Consider the following 10728-nt stretch of genomic DNA (forward strand, 5'->3'; position numbering starts at 1 on the left):
GCCCAGCTCACCTTAATCTTGGACAACTGCAAAACCTTCCTCTTGGTGAGTCCTTGGCTTATTCATCTTTGCACACTGAGCACTGGATATACTTCCTGGCATGTGGCAGGCATTCAGTAAGGTACACGCTCAAGTGAAGGTGGGAGGAGAAGGTTGTAGATTCCCCCCAAGTTACAGTTAGAACAAATTATAGAGTGATTTCTCATTAGTCCCATTATAGGGAACATGCCTCATTCACGTTCTTAATGAGGCCCCAGTAAGTCTGTAGACTGTTTGGGGATGAGGGTGGGGCATGGGTGTGAAGCAGAAGTGGTGCTTCCCAGCAAGGGTTGGGATAAATCCAGCAAAGCCGAGTTCCCCGGGGACTGTGTCCACCACCTACCCCGCAGCCGCAGGAAGGTAATCACGGATAATCAGCCTGAGAAAGAGGATATGAGAGTTTGTTTGATGTCTCCAAACCTGTTATTTGCCGACTCCAAACTCATTTCTTACCAGACTATCCTCAGGCTAAATTTCCTTAAATACCAAGTTTCTATTATCACTCTTCACACTTAAGCTCTCAATAAGTCCCAACTCTAAATCTAAATTGTGCAGCTGATTTTTCTTGGCCGGGCGCGGTGGCTCATGCCTGTAATCACAGCACTTTGGGAGGCCAAGGAGGGCGGATCACGAGGTCAGGAGACGGAGACCATCCTGGCTAACATGGTGAAACCCCGTCTCTACTACAAAAAAAAAAAAAAAAAATTTAGCCGGGCGTGGTGGCGGGCGCCTATAATCCCAGCTACTCGGGAGGCTGAGGCAGGACAATGGCGTGAACCCGGGAGGCGGAGCTGGCAGTGAGCCAAGATCACGCCACTGCACTCCAGCCTAGGCGACAGAGCTAGACTCCGTCTCAAAAATAAATAAATAAATAAATAAATAAAAATAAATAAATATATCTACTCTTCAATGTAGTCAATAAGTAAACACATGAGAGGATAGGAGAAATCACTAAAAAAAAAAAAATCCCCGCTGAATCCAACAATCTCTGAAGCCTTTAACACCTAACAACCTCAAAGAGAGTATTTCAGCCCCTCAAAGCGATGGACCCCAGACCACTCCCCAGTTACTCAAAAGATCCATCCTCTCCTGAGGTGTAGCCCGCTCTAAGGCCGCCTCGGCAGTACCACCCACTCCTGACGGGGCGGGGAGTTCTCTCCGACCCCACCCCTTCCAAGAAGGCAGCGCTGGGATTGGCCATGACGCGTACCAGAGCTGCCCAGTCGCGGAAGAGCAGCTGTTTTAGGCGTCTGTTTGCTGCAGGAGGAACATGGCGGATCGGCTCACGCAGCTTCAAGACGCTGTGAATTCGGTGAGGAATTTCATTCGATTAGCCTCTGTCTTTCTCTTTCCTGAGGTAAAGCAAGGGAGAAAAGGGGCCCAAGAGGCAAAACTTGGAAGTGGAAAGCGGACTGAGAAACAGGGCTTCGGCATAAAGCGCTCTCTCGGGAGGCGCCACCGCGAACTCGGAGGTGTGAGGCCGGCTGCCTGGCGGTGCTTGAAGGTGCGGGAGGGAGCAGCCTCTTTCGCTTGAGGAGACCGGGAAGATTGCTCTTGTCCGGGTGAGGCCGCCAAAACTTGTCGGCTGCGCGGTCCTGTCGTATTCCCTGAGGACAGTTTTATTTTCTTGGCAGCGGTGCTTACGGGATCTCTTTTGGGGGTTGGGAGGAGAAGCAGGAGCTCTTTTCTTTCCTCATCAATTCCACCAAGGGAGATGTCGTGCTGTGGATGACTGGGTTTTTGTAATGAAATGCCAGCCGAGAGTATTCCTTCACCAGCGCTTTCAGGTTGGTGCGGAGCGATGCTGAGGTGAGAGATTTTCTTTCATCTTCGCTCCTTCCTGTGGGCCCAGAGCCTCCTTCCATCTCTTGTCTCTTGGCCACCCCTCAGAATGCATCAGTTTGGGGACATCTTTATGATAGGAAATCTTCTGATTCTCGTATGTCTTTCCGTTTATTTGAGTCTTTCTTTTTTCTTTTCTTTTCTTTTCTTTTCTTTTTCTTTTTTTTTTTTTTACTTTGGAGACTGTGTCTGTCGCCCAGGCTGGAGTACAGTGGTGCCATCTCGGCTCACTGCACCCTCCGCCTCCGCCAAACAAGTAGCTGGGATTACAGGCGCCCTCCACCACGCCCGGCTGATTTTTCTATTTTTAGTAGAGACGGGGTTTCACCATGTTGCCCAGGCTGGTCTCGAACTCCCGGCCTCAAGCGATTCTCCCGCCTCCGCCTGCCAGAATGCTGGGATTACAGGTGTGAGCCACCGTGCCCGGCTTACAAATCTTTTTTAACGTCTCCCCCAAGTTCTACGCTCTATTAAAGGCCAAGTCTTGTAAGTAGCTCCCCAGCTTTGTTCCTTCTGGTTATTTTTCCTCCAAGCTATGCCTGGGTGGAAAGCAGAAGCAAAGCCAGAGGATGCGCATACAGTCATGGGCCCTTAATGAAGAGGTTATGTTCTGAGAAATGCATGGTTTCGGCGATAACTTTTTTTTTTTAATAAGTAGAAGTACAATGTAAAATAACGATAAAACAGTAAATACATAAACCAGTAACAAAGTCATTTAGTATCATTATCAAGTATCATGGACTGTACTTAATTGTATGTGCTAGACTTTCATACACTGGCAGTGCCGTAGGTTGCTTTACAGCAGCGTCACCACAAGCACAGACCGCTATGATGTCACTCGGCAGTAAGAATTTTTCAGCGTTGTTATAACCATAGGGGACCGACATAATATATGCATCCCGTTGACCAAGACGTCAGTGGGTATTCTCTTGCTGCAATGGGTATACTTATTACCATTACCAGTTACATAGTTTTCTGTTAAATAGTTTTCCATTGATAGTTATGTTTCTCATTGTCTGATTGTGATTTAACGTCCTAGATAAGGGGCTAGAGAGAAAACATGCTGAGAGGAAAACCTAAGTACCTGGTTTCTTTGCCAGTTTTTTTTCCTCACTGTAAGCTAATAACTTGGCATTTTTCTTAATACATCAGGCTTTGTACACTTGAAGAGTGTGAATCTACTTGTGATAAACTGATCTACCCTGGGTGAATAACACTAGTTTTTAAGGCTGAGAGGACCAGCTTCTAAATGTTGAATTCACCAAGATAAATTCTGCCCTGCAGGGACTTGCCTGAGCTGCCAGTCAGCCTTCCTCAGGGAACTACTCCTTTGAGATTTTACAAAATCAAATTGTAATGATGCTGCTGGATAGAAATCTTATTTTAGGGAAACTTTTGCATATTCATACATGTCTTGTAACTAGAAGGATAGTAAGGACAGAGTGAATATGGCCTTAACTCCAGGTTAGGCATGCTGATAATTGGATTTTGGAGAAAAGCCTTTAGGATAACTAGTATGAGTGCCTACTGTGTATAAGCACTATCATGTTTGCAAAGAGTTCTCCTTAAGGAGGTTAAAAAAATGTCATATACTCAGGAGACATTTAAGTGATGGAAAAACAGTATGTGGTTAGGGAGTTATAATGAATTGAGTATTTTCAGCTTTAGGTTCTGAAGTAAATTGGAATATGGAGTGATGTGAACCAAAATAGAGGGAATCTTCTTAGCATTTATCCTAATCAGATTTGTATAACTTTTAACATTTGTTCTACCCTCTGAAAACCATGAGTGCAGAAGCTATGTCGCATTCACTATGTCTCTATAGTGTTTAAATGTAGTACTTGTCATAGTTATTTTCCATAAAGTTTTGTTGACTAAATGGATCTTAAAAGTTTTTTTTTTTTTTTTTTTTTTTTGAGACGGAGTCTCTCTGTGTCGCCCAGGCTGGAGTGCAGTGGCCGGATCTCAGCTCACTGCAAGCTCCGCCTCCCGAGTTTAGGCCATTCGCCTGCCTCAGCCATTCTCCTGCCTCAGCCTCCCCAGTAGCTGGGGCTACAGACGCCCGCCACCTCGCCTGGCTAGTTTTCTGTATTTTTTAGTAGAGACGGGATTTCACCGTGTTAGCCAGGATGGTCTCGATCTCCTGACCTCGTGATCCGCCCGTCTGGGCCTCCCAAAGTGCTGGGATTACAGGCTTGAGCCACCGCGCCCGGCCTAAAAGTTTTTGAAGGATGGAACAGCTAGACACTGTGTTGAATATTTTGTGTGTTTCCTCTTCCTCACAACAATGCTGTAATAGGAGAATGTATCCAATTTAAAAATGAAAAATGCTACCTGGGTTAATAGAGCTGGGATCTAGGTTTGTATAGCGTCTGAGCACTTATTGCTCCATTACTATTATTAAAACCTGGGCAAAGCCATTTAGTCATAAGTGACTTTATGACTAGTTAGGTAAATATGAAGGAGTAGTGGAAAACAAGTCAGTAGAGTTGACTTAGATTATTGAAAGCTTCAAAACAGCCTGAGTTGGAGATTTACCTTGAAGACAGTGGTGGAGTAAGCTCAAATGTTTTTATCAGGGTAAAATAAATAACCTGGTGAACTGGCAGACAACAAGAAGGCTATTGTAATAATTCTGGTGTGAGATAATTGGTTGAACTAAGCAACAATAATGATAGAAGGAAAAGAGGAAGATTTGTAGTATTAGCAGAATTTGAAGATCAAAGGAAAGCAAGAATCTGAAGTTAGACTGGTTGACTAGGAGACTTTCAATACAAATTAAATATTAAACAGAGGAAACAGTTGCCTTTGAGTTCTGTCATTGAAACAATGGCAGAGAAACCCAAAGGAAATGCTTATTAGAAATAGGAGGTTTGAGAGGTCAAGACTAGGTGAGAGAAATTGGTGGGGAGGATAGGTGTATTTAATTTGGAGATGGTAAGGAATTGATATTCTCCATCTTTAAAAGTACTTACGGAGTACTTTTAGAGTACAAGAGTTTAAAAATTGAGTCTTGAACAGATACATTTCTGATTACTCAAGGTGCTTTTCTGAGCAGCCTTTTCCCCACTATTTTTTTACACTTATAACTACTCCAGTCTCAGAAAAGGAATCATATACTTTGTGCATGAGTAATAAATTTTTATTAAACGTGATGCCATACTTAGATATTTACAAGTCAAATTTGCTCTTTTCCATCACTGTCCGCAAAAAGTCTTTACTTATGGCTTACAATAAGTATTGGCCAGTGTTCTCTTATCATTTTACTATCACAAGAAAAGAAAGATTGTTTTGTATTTCAACTGTTCCAACTAGATTTATATCAAATTTAACTTCACCTAGATTGATACCAAACTTAGTTTCTTTGCAGAATTAAAATATGTAATCAACTGGCTTATTTTATCAACAATTACTCCTTTCTGTTTTATTCCCTTGCTCAGAGATTATCATTACAGAAACTTATTGTTGTTGCTGTTACCAATAAAGTCCTTAAAACTGATAAGTCCTTTCTAACCTCGACGTGTTTTCTTTGGCCTAAGCTTGCAGATCAGTTTTGTAATGCCATTGGAGTATTGCAGCAATGTGGTCCTCCTGCCTCTTTCAGTAATATTCAGACAGCAATTAACAAAGACCAGCCTGCTAACCCTACAGAAGGTAAACAGATTTTCTTAGCTTCTCTTATTTTGACTCTCACATTTTTTGTTATCCTTTAAAATTAGATTTCTTGAGAAATTCAGCTTATTTTGTTTCTAAAAATATTGTTACTTGAGGATATTGCAAGTTTTGTTTGTTGTAAAAAACTTAGTCAATTCACCTAACATCTCATAATTCTGGTTCATGTCAGATAATAGATTGTTACTCCTTTAGAGGAGAATTTGTATTAATTTAGCTAAGTGAGGGACCTTAACAAGGAAGGCATCCCATTTATAAATTTCTTTATTCAAGTGACCACTATATTGTCATGATAAATGAAATGACATACATTATGCTTAATTCCCAATTTGAGCTAAATGTATAACAGGATTGGTGTATATTTAATCATTAGACTCATTAGAATCTTTTTTTTGAGACGGAGTTTCGCTTTGTCACCCAGGCTGGAGCGCAGTGATGCAGTCTTGGCTCATTGCAACTTTTTCCTCCCAGGTTCAAGGGATTCTCCTGCCTCAGCCTCCTGAGTAGCTGGGATTACAGGCACATGCCACCATGCCTGGCTAATTTTTGTATTTTTAGTAGAGATGGGATTTCACCATGTTGGTCAGGCTGGTCTCAAACTCCTGACCTTGTGATCCGCCCACCTTGGCCTCCCAAAGTCCCGGGATTACAGGTGTGAGCCACCATGCCTGGCCGAATCATTAGAATCTTAGGACAGAAAAAGCTATATGAAGTTTCTGGTTTCATGAACTTAAAATTTGTTTCTGAAAACTTGAGATTTTCTAATATCCTAATCTAGCAGTATCTTTATCTCTAGAGTATGCCCAGCTTTTTGCAGCACTGATTGCCCGAACAGCAAAAGACATTGATGTTTTGATAGATTCCTTACCCAGTGAAGAATCTACAGCTGCTTTACAGGTAAGCCTCTATTCCTTTGAGAATTTTACCAGTAATAGAGAATTTTGAATTAAAGGAGGTAGATTTAATACCTTTTGTCTGTGTCCATTTGTGCTGCTATAACAACATACTTGAGACAGTAATTTATAAAGAACAAAAATTAATTTTCTCACAGTTCTGGAGTCTGGGAAGTCCAAGATCAAGGCATTTATTACTCATTGTGCATGAGTAATGAATTTTTATTAAACATGGTACCATGTTTAGGACCATGTTGAGGACCTTCTTCCTGTTTCCTCACATGGCTGAAGGCAGAAGGGCCGAAGAGCAAAAGCTCCCTCTTCAACCTCAAGCCATATTTTAAGGGTACTAATTCCATCTATGAGAGCTCTGCCTTCATGACTTAATATCCTCTTAAAGGCCCCTCCCCCTCTTAGTACCATCACATTGGGGATTAGATTTTAATGTATGAATTTTGGAGGGGACACATTCAAATCGTAGTATCTTTTGTGATAATATTCAATTTTCCCTGATAAGAAAACCTCTTATTTTCCTCAATTTTGTCTCTTTTCCTAGTGAAGAATGAGAGGAGGGTGGCATTCTAGATGTGGAGTAGAATAATGGTGTCCAAACGTAGTGTGGAAGGGAGTTACTTACAGATATCTAGAGATCTCTAATTGAAAAGTCATTCTTTTTAATAATTCACATGGGGAAAATTCTTAAAAGTTATCTGATTTTTAGAATTTTTTTACTGAAAAATATATCACAATGATTGCAAAGTCATCCAGATTTAAAAATAAGTACATCTGCGACAGCTTCTCTCCTTCTAAACTCTAAAGATTTTAAAATTTGTGTTTTACAAAGGCTGCTAGCTTATATAAGCTAGAAGAAGAAAACCATGAAGCTGCTACATGTCTGGAGGATGTTGTTTATCGAGGAGACATGCTTCTGGAAAAGATACAAAGCGCACTTGCTGATATTGCACAGTCACAACTGAAGACAAGAAGTGGTAGCCATAGCCAGTCTCTTCCAGATTCATAGCACCAGTGGATACTATGTGGCTGAGAAAAGAACTATTTGAGTGCCATTAATAATTCTGCATCAGACTTAGATACAAGCCTTATCAACAATTACAGAAACATTAAACACTATGACACGTTACCTTTTTAGCTATTTTTAATAGTCTTCTATTTTCACTCTTGATAAATAAGCTTATAAAATCATGACTGAACCAGCTTTAAACCATCATACTCATTTTTTAACTGAGTGAAATTATTACGGCAGGTAATGCATTAATGAACATAATATAAGGAAACATATGTAAAATTCTATTATGACTTAATTTATGTCTTTATTTTGTTGTATTGGCCAGTACTTTTGCAAATCAAAACATCTCTCAAGCCAGAGGAGAAGACAGTAAGAACAGACATAAGGAACATTTTAGTTTAGGCTAGTGTCCTGCCTCTTAGAAGTGGCATTGTGTAAATCTGAGCTTTGAACAAGAAAGTTTTGGAAATTGTATTGCTCTTAAGAAATAGAGTTAGTGTGGCTGGATAAGAAAGTCACATTTATGCAAATGTTTCTTCTTCCAGAACCTCATACCTGTTCTAGTTCATCTCCATGTTTATTTTACCAAGAAATTTCTCTGTCAAGAGAATTTCCTTGCTGTTGTGAAAAAATTTTTCTACAACCTGAACTATTTTTCCTATTTCTTTTCACCTTGCTTTTTTTCATCCTTCTCCTTAATTTGCTTGTCATCACAATGAAGTATGTTTTTTGAATCAATTCTTTCTCATTCTCTTCATTTATCTGAAGGTTCTGTCTTTTACCCTTATTAACCTCTCAACTTTTATTGCTGTATTCTAGTCAGACCAGAACATAACTTCCACTACATCAGTTACTTGGCACCATTTCACCTCAGTTTATTATTGCCAAATAATACTTTGTGTCAGCATTTTCAGCTATGGTTACTCATCCAACCCTTGGATCTCTTTGAGTCTACTGATTATCTCCACTGGAAAGGTGGAATTGAAATGTGGTCCACATTTTAACTGGCCATCTCCTGGGGCTGTATTTTTCAGAATATCCTGAGCTACATTTGCTGCAATCTGTTGCTATTCAGAGTTTAAGTTTCAGGAGAAAAAAAAAACAATAGAACACTCTGCCTGTTATTTTTGTGGTAATCAAACTTGTCCGCAGTTCTTGAAAAGTACTATGTTTCAAATTTCAGGAACACCAGCATTAGCTGTAAAAGTTGCAGCAATTTATTGGCTAGTCATAGAAATTTTTTGAACTTTTAACTATGTGTATTTTCATTGATGTTTATTAAAAACACTTTGCTATCACAGACATTTGGCATAAATCTGTACTCTTCATTATAGTTTTGGGGGGAGAGAAGATTTGATCAGAAAACTTTTTCAAAGTACCTAAGTGTTATAAAGGAGTCAAAAAGGTACAAATAAAAAGAAAAGGTCAAGATATTTTTCAAATGAAGGAGAACTAACAGGATTTATCACTAGTAAACCTGCTCTAAAAGAATTGTCAAGGGAAGTTTTTTTCTAAAAACAATTCTAAAAAAAAAGCTGCTAAAAAGATTTCCCTTCTTTCTAGAAGGGAAATTATAGCAGAAGGAAACTTAGAATGGCGGGAATAAAGAAGGCACAATGTGTAGGGTAAATATAACAGACTTCTCTTGAGGTTTTAAAAATTACATTTGTTAATTGAAAGAAAAAAATTAACATTGTTTTGTGTGATTCTCTGTAGAGCATATACAGGTTTGTTTTTTTAAGTTGAAGTCTCTGTCACCCAAGCTGAAGTGCAGTGCTGTGATCATGACTCACTGCAGCTTCAACCTAGGTTCAGGTGATTCACCCACTTCAGCCTCTTCAGTAACTGGGACTACAGGCATGTACTGCCATGTCCACCTAATTTTTTTCTTTCTTTTTTTTTTTTTTTTTAAGAGATGGGGTCTCACTCTGTTGCCCAGGCTAATGTCAAACTCCTGACCTCAAGATATTGATACTATACAGTAGACTATAAGAAATTAAGTATTTGTATCATCCCTAGAGCAACACAGATTTTTCCCTAAAAACCTACACAGATTATTTTCAAAAGCATCAGTACATTAAGGTGGAATACTAAAAAAGATTCAGGTAACCCAGGAAAAAGAAACAGAATAAAACAATAGTAAACCTAAATTTTATTTTATTTCATTAATACAGCAATAATTAAATGTCAATGATCTAAGCTGATTTAAATCTAAAAACTGGATAAGAAGCTGTGGCTTGTAATTAAAGATAGAAATTTATTCACGACCTACAGTTTGCTTTTTTCATATGTAAATTAATAAAAGTTTAATATCCTGCTTCTCTATTTCAGTTCTAGGCACCACTGTCAGTTAACCCTAAAGATTTTTGTGGGTGAAACCATTTTGATTACCATTTTGCTCTGCTGCCGGATATGGTAACCAAACTCTTTGTTTCTGTGTGTTAAATCTTTCCGCTTGTGCTTTAACTACATCCTAACTCCCATCATCTCCATTGAATTTAAGGAGCCAATTTCTTTTTTTGAGATGGAGTTCCACTCTTGTTGCCCAGGCTGGAGTGCAATGGCACAATCTTGGCTTCCCGCAACCTCCGCTTCCCGGGTTCAAGCATTTCTCCTGCCTCAGCCTCCCGAATAGCTGGGATTATAGGCATGCACCACCACGCCTGGCTAATTTTGTATTTTTAGTAGAGACGAGGTTTCTCCATATTTATCAGGCTGGTCTCTCACTCCCGACCTCAGGTGATCCACCCACCTCGGCCTCCCAAAGTGCTGGGATTACAGCCATGAGCCACTGCCCCTGGCCAGAAGCCAATTTCAATGGGTGTATCCTTTATCACTCCTGACCTGTGATAATAGCCATTAGAGCTTTTCAACAATAGTACCCCCTGCCAATGATTTTTTTTTAAGCCTTAATGAAGAGAGTGTCCTCTGGGTCCTTCCAGAGAAGATAGGATGTGAGTGAGTAAGTTATGTGTAATTTCATCCGTTGATACCATTCCTTGATACCATTCCCTGTATACCAAGGAAGGATATTCTGGCATTTCAGTTTGATTTAATATAAGTAAATCCTGTGTCTAGGCATTAGTTAACAAACCAAGTGACTACAAGTGATAAGTAACTTTTACCATAGACTGTCAATTACCTTGGCAATGGAAACATTATTGCCTTTTGATCCAGTCAGATCAGAGAACAAATTCCAGATTTCCATCCCTAAGATTCTGTGTCTCCGCTACCACTTCTGGTAGCAAAACTTGT

The 10728-nt window shown here is 39.8% G+C and overlaps 1 protein-coding gene across 1 annotated transcript; it reads left to right on the top strand.

Annotated features, from left to right (window-relative positions):
• The first annotated feature begins 1227 nt into the window (after positions 1-1227).
• Positions 1228-9740, top strand: MED21 (mediator complex subunit 21). Its single transcript, XM_003906139.5, has 4 exons — positions 1228-1351; positions 5421-5535; positions 6350-6450; positions 7291-9740. The coding sequence occupies exons 1-4, from the start codon at positions 1310-1312 to the stop codon at positions 7465-7467; spliced, it is 435 nt and encodes a 144-aa protein (XP_003906188.1). The 5' UTR covers positions 1228-1309; the 3' UTR covers positions 7468-9740.
• The last annotated feature ends 988 nt before the right edge of the window (positions 9741-10728 follow it).

Source organism: Papio anubis, chromosome 9, assembly GCF_008728515.1.
Source record: "Papio anubis isolate 15944 chromosome 9, Panubis1.0, whole genome shotgun sequence".
Taxonomy (NCBI): Eukaryota; Metazoa; Chordata; class Mammalia; order Primates; family Cercopithecidae; genus Papio; species Papio anubis.

Coding starts and splice junctions, on each gene's coding strand:
- MED21 (XM_003906139.5), top strand. CDS start 1,310: ATGGCGGATCGGCTCACGCAGCTTCAAGACGCTGTGAATTCG. Junction 1,352..5,420: donor TTCAAGACGCTGTGAATTCG/GTGAGGAATTTC, acceptor CTTTGGCCTAAG/CTTGCAGATCAGTTTTGTAA. Junction 5,536..6,349: donor GCCTGCTAACCCTACAGAAG/GTAAACAGATTT, acceptor CTTTATCTCTAG/AGTATGCCCAGCTTTTTGCA.